Below are 23,394 nucleotides of genomic sequence, written 5' to 3' on the forward strand. Positions count from 1 at the left end.
GGATGAAGAACTGGTTGTTGAAGGTGAAGATATTGTGATCCAGGATGAAGCGGATGAGTTGTAAAATTGCATCTGGAAACTGGCAGTTGACGGCATTGAGTACTGAGGCCGTTGCAGCAATGCCATCATCGTGGGGGATGCTGGTGTAGAGTGCCGAGACATCCATTGTGACGAGGAGTGCTCCTGGTTCAACTGCTCCATGTGTGTTGAGTTTCTGTAGGAAGTCCGTAGTGTCGCGACAAAAGCTGGGGGTTCTTTGTACAATGGGTTTCAAGATGCCCTCGACATAGCCGGAGAGGTTCTCGCACAGGGTTCCGTTTCCTGAAACGATGGGACGGCCGGGTGTGTTTGCCTTGTGTATTTTTGGGAGGCAGTAGAGATCTCCAACGCGTGGAATACGTGGGACGAGAGCACGGAGGGTGCTCTGAAGGTCCGGATCAAAGGTTTTGATCAGAGTGTTGAGTTGACAGGTGTGTTCTTTGGTCGGATCTGTGGGTAACTGTCTGTAGTGTTCCTCGTTGTTCAGTTGTCGATACACTTCTTTGCAGTAATCCGTTCTGTTCAGTATGACGATGGCCCCTCCTTTGTCTGCTGGTTTGATGACAATGTTGCGGTTGGTCTTGAGAGCGTGGATGGCGTTGCGTTGTGCTTGGGTGATGTTCGGTGCTGTCTTGTGAGTGCGGCTGATGAATTTGGTGTTGACACACCTCCTGATGGCTTGGGCATACATGACTTCTGTGACCAAGCCAGTTCTCCACCCATCTAGCCACCTCCCCCTTTATCCCATGAGATCCAACCTTTTTCACCAGCCTACCATGAGGGACTTTGTCAAACGCTTTACTAAAGTCCATATAGACGACATCCACGGCCCTTCCCTCGTCAACCATTTTGGTCACTTCTTCAAAAAACTCCACCAGGTTAGTGAGGCATGACCTCCCTCTCACAAAACCATGCTGACTATCGTTAATGAGTTTATTCCTTTCTAAATGCGCATACATCCTATCTCTAAGAATCTTCTCCAACAACTTCCCCACCACGGACGTCAAGCTCACCGGCCTATAATTACCCGGGTTATCCTTCCTACCCTTCTTAAATAACGGGACTAATGGGTCATCAGGATTTGGATCACATAACAGTTAACAAATGACAACAGAACTTCGGTTTTAATTTTTCTTGCTGTAACTACCTTCATTGAAAATGGCTTTGAAAACAATCTCAAAACAAGTATTGGCTTTCTCAATCTCATTGCAGCATACAACACGGTGTGGCACACTGGTTTCCTTGTCAAAATCTCATGAGTCCTCCCTCTGTGGGTTACTGAAGCCACTGGACTATTACTCCAAAATAGGCAGTCCAGGTGCACATGGGTGATGAGACAAGCATCTGGACAAAACAGTCCAACTGGCTTCCTTAGGGATCTGTTCTCACCCCAACCCTTTTCAATCTCTAGATCAATGATCTGTCTCCAACCCTGTCTCAGAAGTTTTTATTTGCTGACAATATCTACTGTGCCTCTCAGGCACGGACATTTTCTAAATTAGAGGCAACACTGAACAATGATGTTGCAAAACTGGCCAACTGCTGTAAAACATGGTGCCTTCACCCCAGCAGCAACAGAACTCAAGTATATTCTACCTCCACAATGCCAGACCCAAGAGGGAACTCAACATCTTGAAATGCAAGAGACTGAATCATAAGCAACATCCCTTTTATCTTGGTGTCACCCTTGACTGAATACTGATGTCCAAAAAAAACATACAAGACAGCAGCAAAGATCAAAATGCGAGACAACCCTCCTCAGCAAACTTGCTGGCTCTTCATGGGTCGAAATGCTCAAATCTTAAGTACCTCAGCTTTTGCCACTGCCTACTTGTCTTCAAAGCACTGTGTACCAGTATGGTACTTACTCACCCCACACCAGTCTTGTAAATACTCAGCGCAACATCTTTGGTACCCTCCGATCAACTCAAATCCCCTGGCTCCCAATCCTGAGCAATATCCCACCCCCCTCACATACGGAGGGAGATTGCAACAAGAAAGCGCCTGGAAAAGGTCTACATCAACCCAAGCCTGCTGTTAGACAAGGATGTACCGATTCATTGGTCACCTCCCATCACGCCAGCCTGTATGGCTAAGACCATTGAAAGGAGTTTAACAACACCAGGTTAAAGTCCAACAGGTTTATTTGGTAGCAAATGCCACTAGCTTTCGGAGCGCTGCCCCTTCGTCAGGTGGAGTGGAGCGGCAGCGAAGGGGCAGCGCTCCGAAAGCTAGTGGCATTTGCTACCAAATAAACCTGTTGGACTTTAACCTGGTGTTGTTAAACTTTACTGTGTTTACCCCAGTCCAATGCCGGCATCTCCACATCATAAGACCATTGTGCCAAGGAATAACAGCAGAGGCCCTATGGCAGCAGGAATGGAACCAACACGTCACTATTAAAAAACGTTTTCTCATCACAGATTCCACAGCCTGTCCACCCAACCTCAAGCTGCCATGTCAACATTGGGCACTCCTCAACTGTTTCTGCACTGGCCAAGGCCTTTGTGCAGCAAATTGACACAAGTGGGGCCTTGCTGGGAGCCCGGATTGCAACTGTGGTGCACCCTAATCAATGACTCACATCATTAAAGACTGCCCCCTGACAGAATTCAGTAGAGTACTAAGAGAGCTCCATGTAACCACTGCAGAAACTATTGCCTGGCACCTTACTGAGTATCAGCTCATAGTCAGCAATATCACTTAGTTGCAAAATGCTGTTGCTTACAACGGAAGTGTCTAGAGGAACATTGCGTCCAACCCTTGGGAAGAGAAAGAAACCTGAACAGAGAATGACAAATAGTCAACACCGTTTACCTGTTCTGGTGACTACCTTGGACAAATAGGGATGGGGTAAGTAATGGGAACTGGACATCAACATAAACCACTCACCATTTGTTTTCAAGTTTTACTTTGTTGTAACTTCTGATTTCTAAAGGGTGTTAATAGTCAGTTAGTGTAATTGAAAAGGAAATCTGAAATTCACATAATTATGGGACAATTTGCTCCTCAGCTTTACCTACCGATAGATGGTGTGGCCCCTTCCCTCCCACTTCTTTAATCATGGACAAGGTTGCTTCTCACCTGTCTGCTTCGTCCAGAATAAGGACCTCAATGCTGCTGAGGTCAAAGGATGGACAATTGTGAAGGTGATCAATCAGCCGGCCAGGTGTGGCAATGAGAACATCAGGTCCCACTCTCAGAGATGCCTCTTGGGTTTTTATATCCAATCCACCTGGAAGCAAATAGGGCGTTTCAGATAGATATCTAAAGCTTTCCTACCGGAGGGCAGCTGTGCAGCATCCCATCCACCTTACATTATCTTTATTGCTGAAAAAGACATTTTGCTTTTCATCTTGCACTCATCAGGACAATCGCAAGAATATCAATGTAAAGGGAAACAACAACTTTAAACTGAATGAGAAGAGAGTGCTGACAAGTGGACTCTCTTTATTCCTTCTTTCATACTGCTGGGAAACAATTACACTGTAACCTCTGTTTTGAGCAGACTTGTGACATCATTTCAATAGAGTTTTGGGAGTGGAAACATGGAAGATACAGTATTTGGATAAATAAAACAATTTATATTACCATTTTATAATGTTTTAGGTTTCAGACAAATATTTATATCTACGGTGTTTTCTGGGTTCACACACGTGATTAAGCATTCTAACATCATTCTAAAATCCAGAAAATTCTGAAATCACTTGTTCCCAAGCATTCCACACTGGAAAGTTACAGTGCATTAATATATTTGTGTCACAAGTAGGCTTACATTAACACTGCAATGAAGTTACTGTCCTAATATAGAATCCTTCCATCATCTGCTGTATCTAGGGATCAATTGCAAAATGAAATTTGGTGATTGCAGCAGAACTTCTGCATTAAAAGCAAAAATGTAATAAGGGTATAATCTTTTAAATTTACCTGAAGAATATTTACATTAGATGAAAATATTCCACGTTGCTAACAGTACCTTATGCAAATGTGTCGACCATGACATTATCCGCCAGTACTTTAAGGTGGTATTTTCTTTGAATGGGGTGTTTGAGTAAAGTTTTGCTCTATTTTTATCCTCTCTCTGCAAGGCAGACTCCTAAGTCATGCCAATAACACCACGTAAGCAAAATCTTTGCAGCAAGTCACTTGATGCAGATTTTCTATCTCCCTCTGCTGGGGAGATGTACCAGACTTTGATCAATATGTCCTTCCTTAGCAGGGCTCAGAAAAGCTGATGACTGTATGCTATACCGACCCCTGCTCTGTAACTCTGACTGCCAATAAAGGGACATTTTTATTTCTTATAAAGGAGTATCCAGAAGTAGCTACACATATGAAACCTTATGTACACATTTTCTTTATTCTTTCAAGGATTGCGGGTGTCACAGGCAAGGCCAGCATTTGCTGCCCACCTCTAATTGCACTTGAACTGAGTGGCTTACTAGACCACTGCAGAGAGCAGCTAAGAGTCACACACATTGCCAATGGTGCCTGATCTGCTGACATGGACAGATGGACCCACATATACAGACGCACTGTCCAAACTTACCAACAGCAAGACAGAGGGTGATAGATGTGAACTGCGACAATTGCCTGGAGACAGAGTGCACTTGGATGCCAAGCTCACGAGTTGGAACTAGAATCAATACCCTAGTAATGGGAGCCTGTCGCGGTTTATAAATCAGACGCTCTAAAACCGGCAGCATGAAGGCAGCAGTTTTACCTATGGAGTAGTGGATAGAGAAAAAAAAGGAGATAAAAATTATAGGCTGACAAGAATTTTATCACTTGCTTTAATAAACCAGATGCTTGGCAATATATAAACTTTTTATTCTTGTTTCTAATCAAGGATCTAAATAAGATATTCTTGCTTAAAATGTTTTAAACTAAATACTAAGGTATTCCGCAGGATACCCTCACACAGCCTATAATTGCTCCAGATGTTTTCATAGCCTTAAGTGTGATCCAAAGACCTGATACTGTGTGCAGTTATATCTGACCTCTCTTTTGCCATTTCCCCCCACATACAGCAAGTTAAATTTCAGCCTCTAACCACCCTCCTGCGCTGCAGGCTCACGTTACTCCTATATAATCTAAATGAAATACTGACATCACAAAATCTCAGCCTCCATCACTTTAACTATAAGCTAATACAATTTATTCCTTTCATGCATCCATAAAGCAGAAAACTACTGGTAAAATTCTGGGCCCCTCAGCTCGCTCGTAATCCCTGGTTAACTCAAGAACACAAGAATTCAGAGCAGGAGTAAACCTTTCGGCCCCCGAGCCAGCTCAGCCATTCGATAAAATCATGGCTGATCTGATTGTGGCCTCAATTCCACTCTCCCCAATTCCTGAATCCCTTATCAATTAAAAATCTATTTAATTCAGCTTTGCATATATTCAATGTCCCTGACTTGCCCGAGAAAGAAAATTCTACAGACTAATAACAGACTGTGTATAGGACCCTGGTCAGACCCCACCTGGAGTACTGTGTCCAGTTTTGGTCACCTCATTACAGAAAGGATGTGGAAGCCATAGAAAGGGTGCAGAGGAGATTTACAAGGATGTTGCCTGGATTAGGTGGCATGCCTTATGAGGATAAGTTGAGAGAGCTAGGTCTTTTCTCCTTGGAGAGGCGAAGGATGAGAGGTGACCTGATAGAGGTGTATAAGATGTTGAGGGGCATTGATAGAGTGGATTCTCAGAGGCTTTTACCCAGGGCTGAAATGGTTGCCACAAGAGGTCACAGGTTTAGGGTGCTGGGCAGTAGGTACAGAGGAGATGTTAGGCGTAAGTTTTTCACTCAGAGGGTGGTGGGTGCGTGGAATCGGCTGCCAGTAGTGGTGGTGGAGGCGGATTCGATAGGGTCTTTTAAGAGACTTTTGGATAAGTTCATGGAAGTTAGTAAGATAGAGGGTTATAGGTAAGCCTAGTAGGTAGGGACATGTTTGGCGCAACTTGTGGGCCGAAGGACCCGTTTGTGCTGTAGCTTTTCTATGTTCTAATAACCTTCTGAGAGTAAAAACGTTTCTCTTTATCTCAGCCTTAATTGGACAACTGTCTCTTTTAAACTGTGTCTCCAAGATACCGGCACCCTCACAAGGGGAAACAAGGGCGGCACGGTAGCACAGTGGTTAGCACTGCTGCTTCACAGCTGCAGGGACCTGCGGTTGATTCCCGGCTTGGGTCACTGTCTGTGTGGAGTTTGCACATTCTCCTCGTGTCTGCGTGGGTTTACTCCGGGTGCTCCGGTTTCCTCCCACAGTCCAAAGATGCGCGGGTTTGGTTGATTGGCTATGCTAAAATTGCCGCTTAGTGTCCTGAGATGCACAAGATAGAGGGATTAGTGCGTAAAATATGTAGGGATATCGGAGTAGGGCCTGGGTGGGATTGTGGTTGGTGCAGACTTGATGGGCCGAATGGCCTCTTTCGGTACTGTAGGGTTTCTATGGTTCTATATCTCCGTGTCCACCCCGTCAAGTCGGCTCAGGATCTTACAAGCTTCAGTAAGTTCACTCTCATTCTTCAAAATTCTAATGAATGCAGGCCAAACATGCTCAACCTTTCCTCATAAGATAACCACTTCATCCCAAGGAGCAGACAAGTGAATTTTCACTGAATTGGGGTTAATATCCCAAAGGCCCTTTACTTTGTTTTTTCACTAGTGAGCATACAGCCTAGGACAGCTAGCTTCAACACTTTGTGATGTGTTAGCTCACGGGTAAGAGAGGCCACAGTTCTCCTGGTCTACTGGTAAAGAACGGGGTGTGGGGTGGGGGTAGGGTTAGGAGGGTTTGGGTTGTGGGAGGATGGAAGAGGGAAATCAATCAGGCTTCACCAGGAGCCTCTGACATCTGTTGAAAAGTGCATGTTTGCAGATATAGGCCAAGGCAAGGACCTCAGCTTGTCCAGTGCATGGCCTGCGAAGCTTTTCCAATGTGGTCTCTGGAGGTAGTTTTAAAATGCCAGTAAGTGCAGTGAAAGATTCTGAAACTCTTCCAATCACAGAACAATCCTCACCCGCACTTGCCGCCGATAGGCTCATGGGTGGGAGAGATGCACTCTGTGATTGGAGCAGCAGCAACACTGGTAGCAGTGAGTGGGTTCTGGGAGTGAGTTATGAGGAGTGGGAAGAGATAGCGAGAGAGATTGCTCTGGAAAGTGGGGGAGAGAGAAACTTGCTGCTGGGCCAGAAAAGGGTGGAAGTGATGGTGCAAGCAAGTGGGTTGAGGGGTGCGTGATGAGAAAAAATGGATTCTCTGCCCAGGTGTGTGTGCGTGACACAGAGTGAGTCAGTGTGGGAGTGGGTGAGCGCGGGGAGGGAGAAGGGGCAGGCGAGCACGGGGAGGGAGAAGGGGTGGGCGAGCGCGGGGAGGAGAGTGAGAGATTGGGTGTGGGAGAGAGTGAGCGAATGAATGAGGGACAGAGAGCGACTGAGAGGTAGGGAGAAATTGGGGAATAAATCCAGTTGATCAATATGGGCTGTAAAGCATAGACTGGCAAATTCAGAGCAGAATGCCCAGTATTAATGATACAATTAACATAGCAACAGCACATACCTATCCTCTAGGAACATCACACAAAAATGCCATGCATGATGCTGCCTCAGCTTCACAATTTACAACCAATGAGAAAATATGCAACATATCAGTCAAATAAAACAGTGATTTGTGGATAGTCCAGGTTTAGGAAATGCTGGGTGAAATCTCAGCCATATAGAGCTCAGGTGCCAGTGCTATCACTATAACAATAACATGGCTCAAGTACAGGAAATACTGGGCACAACAACATTTCCACAAGAACACATTCCTGGTGCAGAGATTACCTACCTGCCTCACGTAATGGGGATGACCAAGCAAGGCACCAAAGCATATCCTACCTGTTCCAGTAGCAGCACATGCACACAGGTCTCTGCCGAGCAGACCTAAAGGAATACATCCTTTCTGAATGGGGGTTGGTTGCTTGAAGCCCACTGCAGTGATTGCCTAAACAATCAAAGAGTTAGAAAGAGACAGCGATTTCAGCTTTGGACTCCAGCAGTATCATAGTTAGGCACTGACTCAATCACCACTCAATTAAACAGTATAATTCCAAAAAAGAACTCTACTAGGATTATTAAAATACATGTAATATGTTCAATACAGCACACACAACTGTGTTTTGCATATTGTGTAGTTTCTGTCATTGGAACACCATTAAACTGCATTATATCAGAGAGTGAACAGAGTGAGTGTACCTCACACCCAAGATTTCTGGAAAACTAAAGAAATGTTAAAATGCAGACTACTGCAAACATTTCATGAAACAAGTATTTGTTTCTCCAATAGCCCAATTAATAAACTAACGCGGAACAGTCCTACAAAACCAACATCCAGATTCAGTCCACAAGTTACTGATGGGGGCTAGTATAGAATTCTAGTATCAGGCCCTTTATTTTAGTTTTATCATAATAAGTAGACTAGGTTAAGGTAATTATAAAGTGCCTTATATATAGTAAGAATTCACAATGTGCCTGGAACAACATGTGCAAAAATATTACAAATTGCAACGGTATTATAAATTGCAAAGGTATTATAAACTATATCCACAAATTAACCAAGTGTTATAAGCTTAAACTGTGTTTTCAACCCTGTATTGTGCGCCTTGGCCAACTTTGTTCTGAATGCAACATGATGGGGAACACAGTGGAGCACAGAAAGGCAGCTTCTGTTATCTGTTTTTGGATATGCGAAAGGTAAGTTTAATCACAGGCCTGGTATGTAAGGGAGTGGATTCGTTCATGGGTAGTGAGGCTGGAGCAGTCTCTCAAGCTGATAAAGGAGGCCCAGGTTCCAGCAAAAGAGTGACTCCTTTCACCAATTAAAAATCACAGGTGTTCGTTCTGGCCTTGGTTACCAGTACTAACGTGGGTTAGGTTTCCTAGGTAAAGTGGAAGGAACCGACATGGGCAATAGGCTAATAATCTCCAATTCCAATTGACAGGTGGAACATTATTGGCTGAGGTAATAATGTGTGATGTTGTGATTGGGCCCTCCAGTCTGATTGTCGAGACGAGGCGGGATATTGAAATGTTCAGAATAATATAATAATTTTACCGGGCAATATTAGGTCAGAGAGCACAGTCAACCCTCAATCACTGTGTCTCTCTCCTGATGCATGCATTAGCAAATAAATTCCTTTTCGTTCTTTAAATATATGCTGTCTTTTGCAGTCTATGTATTGGTTGACTGAGGTTCAACAAATACAGGGCACCCCAAGGGGAACACCCTTCAGAAAATTCCTCTTACAGTTACTGATCTGAACCAGGTGGAAGTGTGAGAATTGTCTGAACCGACCGCCTGGGCTATCCCACTCTGCTAAATTCCCGCCTGTCAGCTCAGCAGCAACAATGGGACCAAATGATTTCACCCTATAGAACATTACAGCGCAGTTCAGGCCCTTCGGCCCTCGATGTTGCGCCGACCTGTGAAACGAATCTAAAGCCCATCTAACCTACACTATTCCAATATCATCCATATGTTTATCCAATGACCATTTAAATGCCCTTAATGTTGACGAGTCCACTACTGTTGCAGGCAGGGCATTCCACGCCCTTACTACTCTCTGAGTAAAGAACCTACCTCTGACATCTGTCCTATATCTACCACCCCTCAATTTAAAGCTATGTCTCCTCGTGCTAGCCATCACCATCCGAGGAAAAAGGCTCTCACTATCCACCCTATCTAATCCTTTGATCATCTTGTATGCCTCTATTAAGTCATCTCTTAACCTTCTTCTTTCTAACGAAAACAACCTCAAGTCACTCAGCCTTTCCTCATAAGACCTTCCCACCATACCAGGCAACATCCTGGTAAGTCTCCTCTGCACCCTTTCCAATGCTTCCACATCCTTCCTATAATGCGGCGACCAGAACTGTACGCAATACTCCAAGTACGGCCGCACCAGAGATTTGTACAGCTGCAACATGACCTCCTGGCTCCGAAGCTCAATCCCTCTACCAATAAAAGCTAACACACTGTACGCCTTCTCAACAACCCTATCAACCTGGGCGCCAACTTTCAGGGATCTATGCACATGGACACCGACATCTCTCTGCTCATCCACACTACCAAGTATCTTACCATTAGCCCAGTACTCTGTATCCTTGTTACTCCTTCCAAAGTGAATCACCTCGCACTTTTCCGCATTAAACTCCATTTGCCACCTCTCAGCCCAGCTCTGCAGCTTATCTATGTCTCTCTGTAACCTGCAACATCCTTCCGTACAACTCCACCAACTTTAGTGTCATCTGCAAATTTACTAACCCATCTTTCTACGCCCTCATCCAGGTCATTTATAAAAATGACAAACAGCAGTGGCCCCAAAACAGATCCTTGCGGTTCACCACTCGTAACTGAACTCCAGGATGAACATTTCCCATCAACCACCACCCTCTGTCTTCTTACAGCTAGCCAATTTCTGATCCAAACCGCAAAATCACCCTCAATCCCATGTGTCTGTATTTTCTGCAATAGCCTGCTGTGGGGAACCTTATCAAATGCTTTACTGAAATCCGTATACGCCACATCAACTGCTTTACCCTCATCCATCTCTTTGGTCACCTTCTCAAAGAACTCAATAAGGTTTGAGAGGCACAACCTACCCTTCAGAAAACCGTATTGACTATCCCTAATCAAATTGTTCCTTTCTAGATGATTATAAATCTTTATCTCTTATAATCCTTTCCAAAACTTTGCCCACAACAGAAGTAAGGCTCACTGGTCTATAATTACCAGGGTTGTCCCTACTCCCCTTCTTGAACAAGGGGACAACATTTGCTATCCTCCAGTCTTCTGGCACTATTCCTGCAGACAATAACGACATAAAGATCAAAGCCAAAGGCTCTGCAATCTCCTCCCTAGCTTCCCAGAGAATCCTAGGATAAATCCCATCCGGCCCAGGGGACTTATCTATTTTCACACTTTCCAGAATTGCGAACACCTCCTCCTTATGAACCTCAATCCCATCTAGTCTAATAACCTGTATCTCAGTTCTCTTCGACAACATTGTCTTTTTCCTGTGTGAATACTGACGAAAAATATTCATTTGGCGCCTCTCCTATCTTTTCGGACTCCACGCGCAACTTCCCACTCCTGTCCTTGACTGGCCCTAATCTTACCCTAGTCATTCTTTTATTCCTGACATACCTATAGAAAGCTTTAAGGTTTTCCTTGATCCTACCTGCCAAAGACTTCTCATGTTCCCTCCTGGCTCTTCTTAGCTCTCTCTTCAGGTCCTTCCTGGCTAACTTGTAACTCTCAAGCGCCCTAACTGAGCTTTCACGTCTCATCTTTACATAAGTCTCCTTCTTCCTCCTCACAAGAGATTCAACTTCTTTAGTAAACCACGGTTCCCTCGCTCAACCACTTCCTCCCTGTCTGACAGGTACATACTTCTCAAGGACACGCAGTAGTTGTTCCTTGAACAAGCTCCACATTTCAATTGTTGGCTCTGAACAAGCCTGGCTGTTTCAGTCACCTGTATCGCTTTGTGACAAATCACTCTTGACATTGCCTACCTATGTTTCCTTTCACTTTCTCAACGTCCTCATAGAATCTTACAGCACAGGAGGCCATTCAGCCCATTTTGTCTCTACTGGCTCTTTGAAAGAACTATTCAATTAGTCCTTGCTCTTTCCCCATATTTGCCTTTTCCAGTATGTATCCAATTCCCTTTTGAAAGTTACTATTAGATCTGTTCCACAACTCTGCCCGGCAGTGAATTCCAGGTTAGAACAAATGGCTGCCTCTGGTTACACAGAGACTCCTGCTAGGGGCAACAGTTCCTCAGGTGCTCAGAATTGCACACAATAGTCAAGCTGAGGCCTAATCAGGTTTAGCATAGTGTCCTTGTACACTGCACCTCTTTTTCTAAAGCCAATAATGAATTTTTAACAGCCGTATCAACTTGTCTTGTCACATTTGTACATAAACTGGTAACTATTTCTTTAAACTAGAACAATTTATTTTCTAGCACCTCTCTCTGTACTTTCTTCCAAAATGCACCACTTCATTTATTTGCATTGCATTTCACCTGCCTTGCATCTGCCCACTTCACCAGTCTGTCCTACTGAAGTCTTTGTTCATGTATGCAGGCTAGGGAGGAAAAATTAGCCAGGTTTCCCATCCCACCCAGATTCTTTAGTTAAAAAAATGCACCTGTCAGATGAGGGCAAGATTGAGCTCAGTTCCTATATCCAACAGGAATAAGTGCATATCACTACATTCCTACCAAGTTCCTCAATTTACAAGCAAAAGCAACACAGTAAGCTGTAAATGAAAATGACTCCTTCCCAGAAAGCCAAGCATGTCCCAAATAAATAATGGGTAACACTAACAGTAAGACATGTCTCAAGTGACACACAATACCTTTAAAAGTGGCCGAGAGAGATTCATATCCTGGAACATTAGACTGTCGTCAAACTGAGGGGCATCCTCAAAGAACACGCCCGAATCCTGGACAGGAGCAAACAACAGTGTAAACCTGGGAGCCAACAAACTCCAAAAATAACTTTACACCCTTCATCCTCCAATTCAATAATCCTTTCAATCATCTTTCCATTTGTTTAAACTCCATCCCAATCCTCTACCAATCTCCCCATTTCATTTATTGCCCATTCCTAATTGCCCTCTATGTGGTGGTGGTGGTGAGCCGCATCCTTGAACCATTGCAGTCCTCATAGGTACACCCACAGTGCTATTAGAAAGGGAGTTCCAGGATTTTGACCCAGCGACAGTGAAGTAACGGCAATATACTTCCAAGTCAGGATGGTGTGTGGCTTGGAGATCAATCTGCATCTGCTGCCCTTGTCCTTCTAGTTAGTAAAGGTCATGGATTTGGAAGATGCTGTCAATGGAGCCTTAGTGAGTTGCTGTAGTGCATTTTGTAGATGGTATACAGGGCTGCCACTAACGGTCAGTGCTGGAGGGAGTGAAATATCTATTATGGTGGATTGGGTGTCAATCAAGCTGGCTGCTTTGCCTGGATGATGTGCAGCTTCGAGTGTTGAATGTTGTCCAGGTCTTGCTGCGTATGAGCATAGACTGCTTCAGTATCTGAGTCATGGATGATGCTGAACATTGTGCAGTCATCAGCCAACATCCCCACTTCTGATCTTATGATGGAGGGAAGGTCATTGATGAAACAGCTGAATATGGTTGGGCCTAGGAGACTATCCAAAGAAACTCCTGCAGGGATGTCCTGGGACTGAGATGATTGACCTCCAACAACCACAACCATGTTGCTTTGGGTTAGGTATGACTCCAACCAGTGGAGAGTTTTCCTCGATCCCCACTGATGCCAGTTTTGCTAGGGCTCATTGATGCCACAGTTAGTCAAACGTTGCCTTGATGTCAAGGGCAGTCACTCTCACCTTTCAGCTCTTCCGTTCATGTTTGGAACAAGGCTGCAATGAGGTTAGGGGCCACATGGCCCTGCCAGAACTTAAACTAAGTGTCAGTGAGCAGGTTACTGCTGAGTAAGTGCCACCTGAAAGCACTGTTGATGACACTCTCCATCACTTTGCTGATGAGCTAGAGTAGACAGATGAGTTGGATTTGTCCTGTTTTTTGTGTACAGGACATACCTGGGCAATTTTTCACATTGCCAGGTAGATGCCAGCGCTGCAGGTACAGCTTGGCTAGCGGCATGTTTATTCAGGAGCACAGATCTTCAGCACTAAATGTTGTCAGAGCCCAGAACCTTTGCAACATCCTGTCCTTCCAGCCATTTCTTGATATCATGTGGAGCGAATCGCATTGGTTGAAGACTCGTATCTGCGGCGCTGGGCGCCTCAGGAGGAGACAGAGATGAATCATCCAATCGGCACTTCTGGCTGAAGAAGAAGATCCTTCCCATGACATTCTATCCCAGTCTCTTCTCACTCGTTCTCCCTCACTACTCTCCTCCCAGCCAAATCCTTTTACGTGTCACTCTGTTTCCACTTCTATCTACTCATCCTTTCAGGTGCTATTCCATTCCCATAATACCCCTCTATTCCAGTCACTCTCTGAATATTCTCCACTCACTTTGGGGTTCCCAAAAGCTACATTAAGACAGACAAACAAAAGAGAACGGCAGCTATATCGAAGGTTCATGAGCAGTCACCTGCTCCACCATCCCCCTCACTCCACCAACCAACCCCCCTCCCTCCAGCCACCAGACATTTAACCTCTTGCCCTCAGCAGTACAATCATCCTCATTATCCCTAACCAAAATAGGAGACAGAACACTTACACTCCCAGGAACTTTCTTCTTTTTCTTCTTCCCCTTTAATTTCAGTGTGTCTGTGAAATAATCAGCATGAAGTCAGTCTCTGAACAATCAATAAAGAGATAGAAATACACAAATTAGGAGTAGGCTGCTTGAGTTCCCTTGGATTGGAAGTGGGGGGACATGGTGGGGAGGGGGGGGGGGGGGCATGGAACAAGGGAGGAGTTTAAAATTTGTGCCGTCTTTCAATAAGGTCAAGGCTGATCTATTTTTAACATCAACGCCACATCCCTGATAACTTTTCACCCTTTGCTTATGATGAATGGGCTTCACTGGCTGGCCAGCATTTATTGCCCATTTCTAGTTGCCCTTGGAGGGTAGTTGAGAGTCAGCCACATTGCTGTGGCTCTGGAGATACATGTAGGCCAGACCAGGTAAGGACGGCAGATTTCTTTCCCTGAAGGACATTAGTGAACTAGATGGGTTTTTACCACAATTGACAATGGTTTCATGGTCATCAGTAGATTCTTAATTCCAGATTTTTTTTTAATTCAATTCAAATTCGAGCATCTGATGTGGTGGGATTTGAACCAGGATCCCCAGAATATTAGTTGAATTTCTGGATTAATACTCTAGCGATAATACCACTAGGTCATTGCCTCCCCTATTTCTGCCGTAAAGATATTCAAAAGCTCTGCATCAACCACCTCTTGAAGAAGAGAGTTCCAAAATCTCTCAGCCCTCAGTGAAACAAACAGTACAGTACTACCACAAAAAAACAACTTCAATAAATTCAAGAGCAGGCAGTGCTTTTACCTGCTTTCTGTAAAATATCTTCATCCGCTGAGGAAAACTCAGCTATTGACTCATCATCATCTTCATCATCAAATTCTTCAGCCTCACCATCAATCTCCGCCTCTTCTGGCTCTTCATCTTCCTTTATCTCAGTGTCCTCAGTAGAATTGGTCTTTATGTTCTTTGTTTCTTTTGTAGATTTCTCCTAGAAATGAGAAACATTTAGACCAAAAGCAGAGACTGACACCTGTCATTCCCTCTCTCAGACTGTTACTAACCCTTCTCATTTTCCCTCTCTCAGCAGCTTCCGATTAAGGATCATTTCTTCTCCCCAACCCACAACCATTTCTGGTGCAACTGGCAAAAGTTAAAAAAAATGACCACAACTCCTGCTGGAAGATCCTTTCTTTCTCATGTTCTGCAGATTGTTCAGGGTGTTTATCAAGTGTGGAACTGACCTAGAAAGCCCAGCTTTTATCTTGGTTTGTGCTGATCTCATCAACAAGGGTGGTATAAATGTTCTGACGCTTGGTTTTATGGGGTAGGTGAGGGGAGGCACAAGTTGGATAGGGCTCACACTCCCAACTGCCCTCGAGGGAACCTTGTGAAGTGCATATGGATTTAGGCTGACTGTAGAATCTGGTTCTTTCCAGTTTAATATCCTGGGAATGCCCATTCGGAATGTCACACTTGAATTATGACCACTTAGACTGACATCCATGGAAACATAACCTACAAAGAAATCAACACTTACACTGTTTCAAGAGCTGCTTTCTGGCAACATTTCTGAATGGCCTAGCTCCAATTTCAAAGTTATGTCCCCTTGTTCTTAACTCCTCCACCAAGAGGAAATAGTTTCTTTCCATCAACAACTTTAATCATTTTAAACATTGCAATTCAATCACCCCTTAATCTTTGATACTCAAGGGCATACAAGCCTAGTCTGCACAATTTCTCCTCATAATGTAACCATTATAATATTCTGTGCTGCAACCCCTCCGAGGTTAATATATCCTTCCTGAGGTGTTAGGGCCTAGAACAGAATGCAAAACTTCAGAAGTAGTCTAATGAGAGATTTTTACATTCCAGATGTCTTGAGACAAAGGCTAAAAATCTGATACTAAACAAACTCCAGCATGACTAAAGGAAAATGACTCTTTAAAGATCACTTGAATACCTGCCAACTTAACTTTGTTGTGGACATATTGTGAAAGACACACAGCAGAGAACAGGTCCATAGCAACAAGAAGCAAGTCCAGGTTAGCTGCAGATCATTTTGATCATGTGTATGTCAGGTTGTGGACAAGGTATTCTAATGGATGGTATTTGTAGGAACATATTGTTGACAAGTCCAAAGATATGCGGGTTAGGTCGATTGGCCATGCTAAAATTGTCCCTTAGTGTCCTGAGATGCGTAGGTTAGAGGGATTAGCGGGTGAATATGTGGGGATGTGGGGATAGGGCCTGGGTGGGATTGTGGTCGGTGCAGACTCGATGGACCCAATGGCCTCTTTCTGCACTGTAGGGTTTCTATGATTCGATGAAGTCACTGTCTCAGAGGTGCGATTCCAGATTAAAACTCTCTCGAAATTTCAGGGTGAAATGAGACAGCTCCAGCTTCATCACACCTTTTGATGACACATTACCTGTTATCCTCTTGACTACCAATTCTCCCCACAAGCACATAACTTTCACCATGGGGTTAATTTTAGATAGGTGTTTGATTCCTAAAGCTCACAAAACATGGAAATTCAGACGGTAGCGTATTATTAAAGCAATTATAATTTGTGCATAAATTGTTTAGATTTTAATTAAATATTTCAATGTGCTGTTTGATTATAATAATACAAATAGGTGCTTTTGTCGATCCAAATAGTTTTTATTGGTCTCATTAAGGGACGTGTCTGCTAAGATGGAGACATATGGAGGACATATGAATTGGGGGCAGAAGTAAGTCATTTGGACTCTCAAACCTGCTCCACCATTCAAATAGTCCATGACTGATCTGTTTGTGTTTCAAGTTTCTATCTACCCCGATAACCTTTGATTCCCTTGCCTAACAAGAATCTATCTACCACTAACTTAAAAATATTCAATGACCCCACCTCCACTGCCTTCAGTAGCAGAGAGTTTCAAATTCACACAACCCTCAGAGAAAATAAATTTTCCTCACCCCTCTGCTATAAGGGCGACCCCTAATTTTAAAACAGTGCCCCCTAGTTCTGCACTCACACACAAGAGGAAACATCCTTTCCACATCCACTTTGTCAAGACTGTTCAGGATCTTATATACTTCAATCACCCCTCAGTCTTCTAACTCTCCCTATAGATGCTGCCACAACTGCTGAGTTTTCCAGCATTCTCTGTTCTTGTCAGTGATAAATGATTGTTCTCTTTATAAAGCACATGGTTTGTTCCTGAAATTCCTTCAGACAGGAAAGAGTCCATTAAGTTAAATAAAACAAATTCATGTGAAAATAAAAAGGCAATACCCTGAAGTAGACTGTAAAATAATTTTGCACCTCTTTGCACCACATTCTTAATCTTTAAAAATATTTTTAGTACCTCTCCACCAGTTTTTGTGATTTCTGAACATGGACTCCTAAATCTTTCAGGTCCTCTGCAGTTCTTAATTCACTATTTAGAAAATGCTTCGATCTATCTTTCTTAGGTTCAAACCTTACACTTCCCACATTGAACTCTATCTGCCAGTTGTCCTGAGGCACTTAAGACTGGGTGCTCCGGTTTCCTCCCACAGTCCAAAGGTGTGCAGGTTAGATGGATTGGCCATGCTAAATTGTCCCTTAGTGTCCCAAGATGTGTAGGTTAGGGAGATTAATAGGGTAAATATTTGGGGGTACAGGGATAGGACCTTGGTAAGATGTTCTGTCAGAGAGTTGGTGCAGACTCAATGGGCCAAATGGTCTTTGTCTGCACTGTAGGGATCTATCAATGTCCTATTGTGACTTTCTGTTCCCATGTATACTACTAACTTTTGCACTAGATTACCATTCGCCGTGGAATTCACTCTACACCGAAGTCTGATAAGTTTGCCAATGTTTTGGTGTATGAATGAACTGCTAACTGTAATCAATGGCAGAAAAGACTCAGCTTCAATTCTTAGTCTGTGCTTGGTTCATTGGTCTCCACCTAACTAAGAGTTGGGGTGTTACTGGAATAGGAAGGAGAAAGCAAATCTACCAATGTTCCCATTGCTGACTGCTATCAAGTTACCCCTGGATAATGCACCTATATGAAAAGCATCGGCTTCAAATTCTGAACCCTGCAGTCCTCCTTCATATCTAGGTTTCACATAAAGAACATCCATTGGACAGGTACGGAAGGACTGCTAGTTCCAGTGAAACCATCCCCCAGCAAAAGTCAGCAGCACAAGATTTTTATTAGTTATGGATATAGAAAGGGAAGAAAGGTGAAATGGAGGGAAAATTTAGCTTGTGGGTGCTCTATGTCCCAGTGAGTTTCATACACCTGAACGTTCTGACATTCAATTCTTTGGCAAGTGTGTTGGTAACAACTGACCTCTTTTTTTCGTTTCTTTCGCACTTTATCTATCTTTTCATCCAGGGTTGTTGGCGCTCTCTGGAATTAAGCAGAAAAATGAAGTTAACGCTGTTTTAAGAACACAGCTTTTATGTTCCCTGGAACAGTAGTGAAACATAGGCCCTGGCTTCAGCTCACAAGTTGCCAAGTTTAAGTGCACAGTCTTCTTAACCCACTTTTGTTAGCCAGCCATTCAACAAGAGTCAGAGAGTAAAGCACCCATTCAGTGCACTGAATACCACTATCTATCTCTTGTCAAACAGTCAACAAGTGCACTGAAGGGATCTAATAATCCAATGGACTGTTCCCAAAAAGAGCAAGAGTTTTAACAACACCAGGTTAAAGTCCAACAGGTTTATTTGGTAGCAAATGCCATTAGCTTTCGGAGCGCTGCTCCTTCAGCTAATGGTATTTGCTACCAAATAAACCTGTTGGACTTTAACCTGGTGTTGTTAAAACTCTTACTGTGTTCACCCCAGTCCAACGCCGGCATCTCCACATCCCAAAAAGAGGTCCATGTTATGGGATAGAAATGCACACTCATCAACACACATACTTCAGATATTCGTCATCACACTTTATTTCCAAACTATCCTTAACTTAGCAGAGAAGCAAATGGAAAGAATGCTTCCAAGTCGGCCTATTCACTATGATTACAGTAACTTATTGAACACCAGCTCTCTCAGTGTTGTGGCATCATTTCTGGGCAGGAACATCTTATCACTGCAGCAGAAAAAGTGAACACTACGCTGCAACATTAACAGCAATATGATGTCTATTCAAGAATGTTAGGGTGCATGTAGCCTGTGGTCAGGCAGGGTTACAGATCCTCACATTCTTTTTCAATTGGCTCAGGACATCTGCCGCCATCCAGCTGTCATCATATTCCCCATCCTTCTCGGTGAACAGAAAATCTTCACTGAAGTCCACGCACTTCTTCCTCAACTTCTTTCTCTTCAGTAAGACGACAGGTGGTTCCTAAACAAACAAATGGAACACTCAGTCTCACAGGTCAAGGAATTGTGATGTGCAACATGACCAGACCTTCCACTGTTTCTTCCCAGGCAGCATAAAACAGAACATGATGAGTACAACTCAGATCAGCATTAAATAAAGGACAGATGCTTTGAAAAGGGAACTTCCAGTGAGTCCAAGTCACTATGCATTGAAGACCATTCAGGCCATCAAGTCCAATGGTTCAATCTTTCGTTAGCTTGAGAAGCAATCTTATATTAAAATTAATAGCTATTAATTGCTTTGGAACTTAGGACTCTACAAACCAGGGCTTGGATATTTATATACTGACAGCTATTATTGGGAGTATGACTGTTCCAAAGATTGGTGGAGCAGTGCAAAATGTCTCCCAAGTTCAGCAACTTTAAATAAGCAGTAAGAGCCAGGGCTGAAGCTCGTGGAGAAAGAGTTGCAGTTAAAATATTGTAGTGTTGTGGGAACAGTTCATTCCCAGCTGCTATTACTGGCTGGTATTAGCCACATTTCTCTAACAATGTGATATATAAACAGCTATTCTCCTTCCCGATTCCAAACCCTCTTGCTGCTGCCGATTTCTAGTTTTAAGTTGTGCTACAGTTCCTCCTCCCAGCATCGTTTTCTGTTCTCAGTTTTGATCTAAAGCTTAGAGGTGAATTAAAATAACAATTCTCCCTCTTGACTGGAAACTTAAGCAGTTGTTTTCCGACCAGTTTTCTTTACAGTCATTAGAATTCCATAAATCAAATTCTGAGCGAGTTAATCTGTATCCCGACTCTGTACAGTCCCAACTAAGCTGCATCAGTTGCAAAGATAACACAACAGAAGGATAGGTACCTGTGACCTATTTAAAAGAAAACAACTACTTTAAATTTACTCTGCAAACTTCATTGGTTCTACCTGGTAAAGCTTATTGAATAATCTTTCAATTTATGTGTCAAAAAACATAGAATCCAATGGAGTGGCAACTGATTCCCTCAAGTAAATAACAGATTCTAACATATTAGACTGACATTGAGGGAATGTTGTGCTGTTGAAAGCACAGCCTTTCAGATGAGACATTAAACCAAGATTCTCCCTTGGCATTCAATGAAGAGTGGGTAGTTCTCCCCTGCATCTCAGTCAACATTCCTCCCTCAAAATACGCTACAAAACACACAGAATGTAGCCATTCATCTATTGATGCAATCTTGCTCTGCACTAATTATCCACCATGTTGTCTATGTAACTACATTAATTACATTTAAAGGCATTTAATTGGCTGAGAAGCACTTTGGCTCTTGACAGCATGAAAGGCACTGTATAAATCAAGCTCTTTCTTTCCAGTTGATACTCAGTAACCTGATTTCAGCGGGTACCCATTCTGATTGCTATCGGTTTCCATGACATTCCTTAGGCCCTCTGTTTTGAAAGTCAGTCCAATTGCACTCATTTCTGCTCAAACCAAAACTTCCCTACCAAACATTATTTACAGAATCAACTATTTTGCAACGTTTTCTTTACAGGTTAATTTGGTTTATTCACTAAACTCAAATAAAACCCACTAGACATTATACTTTATACCATCATAATCAACACACATTATCATAAGAACCTACATTTTAAATCATTATAATCTAAACTTACATTATAAATATCCATGGCTTTGTATATAATAAACATTGTTACATTCTGTATTAGCTCTATCGTTTCCAATTGACCATCAGCAACAAGAAAGATTCACCAGCAGAAGTTGTAAATGTAAACATAAAACACTGCTGGGTTCCACTTTCCTGTCTAAACTGCTTCCTATTCTATGGTCAACCTGGATTGCAAAGCTCACCCATGCCTTGTCTTCTATTGTCCACCCTCTCCCCAAAAGAACCTTGACCTCGCTATCATTGCAAACGTTTAATTTTCAACCTCTCATTTCTCTCCATTTTCAACCTCTCACACCTCTCCTCGAGTGTGCTCTCGTTACCCAAATCTTCCCTGAAATTACATGAGTTAATTTTTTCAATCAGGTTTCCATCTCAAATACAGCACTCATGTGGCCCTTATCAAAAATCATAAATTACATCCTATATGACAAGAGGTAAACTATCCTTCCTCAACCTCTATGTGCCTGCAGCATTTGAGACACTTAACCACACTATCCTCTGTAGTCCACTTGGATGGTACTACATCCGTCTGCTTCTACTCCTATCTATCTAGTCTTCCATCAGAGAATTGCGTGCAACAGTTTCTCTTCTCGTTCCCACACTTCCAATCTGGAGTTTCCCCATGAATCTAACCTTGATGCCCTACTATTTCTCATCTACATGCTGCTCCTCAATTACATCATTTGAAAACATGTTGGTTTCCACATGTACACTGACAACACTCAGCTCTACATCACGACCTCACTTGATCCCACCACTATGTCTGAATTATCACACTTCTTGTCTGATTCCTATAATGAATGAACAGAAATTCTCTCCAAATAAGCCATCTTTTTCAGTCCACGCTAAAAACCGTGTTCTCTAGCTACTGATTCAATCTCCCCTCCCCAGACACGATCTGAGGTGGAACAAAACCTTGGCATCTTATGTGACCCTGAGCTTCTAACTACATATCCTTGTTCCTGCAAAACATTGCCTGACTCAGCCCCACCTCAGCTCATTTGCTGCTGAAACACGCGCCCAAGCCTTTGTCACCATTAGGCTCAACTAAATGCTATCCCGACCAGACTCGCATCATGCACTCTCCATAAACTTGAGCTCACCCAAAACTCTGCTGCCTTTATCCTAACTTACACCAAATCCTATTCACCCATGTGCTCTGAGAATTTGCACAACACTGAGGATTTTCATTCCATCATTGACAACCGTGCTTTCAGTTGCCAAGGTCCGAAGTTCTAGAATTTCCTCTCTAAACCACTGTCTCCCTCTTCTCCTTGAAAGATCTTGATTTGAATGAATAATCAGTTGCATTCTCGCACAGAGAACTTTTGATAATGTCAGTTGCTTTTCACTGTCTATATTTATAACTTGAATAAAGGCATCATGGAAATAGCAAGTTTGCAGATGACACAAAGAATTACATTAAGAACCTTGGATAAGAAAAAAACTAATCAGACTAGAGGTAAGGTGGGTAAATGCGACCACACTTGGTGGCTGATAATTACCAAAGATAGAGAGACTTGTTTAAGTACAGGAACACTTAAGACTTAAAATACTTCACCTGAAATCTCAGAGCAATTCATTGAAAAGGATTTGACTTTGGTATCAGTCATATGGCCAAACCTGGCAGTTACATACCATGTACATTAACAAATGGCCTACATCATTCAATCCTCTGACTTTCTGCATTCCCTCCCTAATGACAGGATCTTCAGCTATCTCAACTTTAATTTCTGGAACTTCCTACTTCAAAAACCTTTTTAATATATCCAATGACACAATTTATTTCGCCTTGCACAATATAAATGCTTTTATCTACCATGGTGAAGGATCCCCTGGGGGTAGCTTCCAACACATCCAAGATGGCGGCCTGGTTACCGCAGCCGGTGGAGGAAAATTAAACCCTGAGCGATAACCAAAGAATTGCATTTATATAGTGCCTTTCACATCCACCGGATGCATGGAAGTATTTTATAGCCAAAGTAGTACTTTTTGAAGTGTAGTCACTATTGTAATGTAGCAGCCAATTTGCACACAGCAAACTCCTAACAGCAATATGCTAATGACCAGATAATCTATTTCTTTATGATGTTGTCTTAAGGATAAAGATTGGCCA

The 23,394-nt window shown here is 43.0% G+C and overlaps 2 protein-coding genes across 3 annotated transcripts in view; one reads left to right on the top strand and one right to left on the bottom strand.

Annotated features, from left to right (window-relative positions):
• LOC144508453 (acyl-coenzyme A diphosphatase NUDT19-like) overlaps positions 1 to 23,394 on the top strand; it is a 424,531-nt gene that overhangs the window by 260,614 nt on the left and 140,523 nt on the right. The window lies entirely within an intron of this gene.
• Positions 1 to 23,394, bottom strand: part of ddx27 (DEAD (Asp-Glu-Ala-Asp) box polypeptide 27) — a 50,091-nt gene that overhangs the window by 25,073 nt on the left and 1,624 nt on the right. The window contains exons 2-9 of the mRNA XM_078236365.1: positions 19,483 to 19,626; positions 18,628 to 18,687; positions 15,109 to 15,292; positions 14,317 to 14,366; positions 12,450 to 12,536; positions 7,922 to 8,027; positions 4,589 to 4,762; positions 3,124 to 3,274 (exon numbers count right to left, since the gene is read on the bottom strand). Of these exons, the coding sequence (XP_078092491.1) occupies positions 3,124 to 3,274; positions 4,589 to 4,762; positions 7,922 to 8,027; positions 12,450 to 12,536; positions 14,317 to 14,366; positions 15,109 to 15,292; positions 18,628 to 18,687; positions 19,483 to 19,626 (956 nt within the window). The remainder of the gene's footprint in view (positions 1 to 3,123; positions 3,275 to 4,588; positions 4,763 to 7,921; positions 8,028 to 12,449; positions 12,537 to 14,316; positions 14,367 to 15,108; positions 15,293 to 18,627; positions 18,688 to 19,482; positions 19,627 to 23,394) is intronic.

This window comes from Mustelus asterias, chromosome 20, assembly GCF_964213995.1.
Source record: "Mustelus asterias chromosome 20, sMusAst1.hap1.1, whole genome shotgun sequence".
Taxonomy (NCBI): Eukaryota; Metazoa; Chordata; class Chondrichthyes; order Carcharhiniformes; family Triakidae; genus Mustelus; species Mustelus asterias.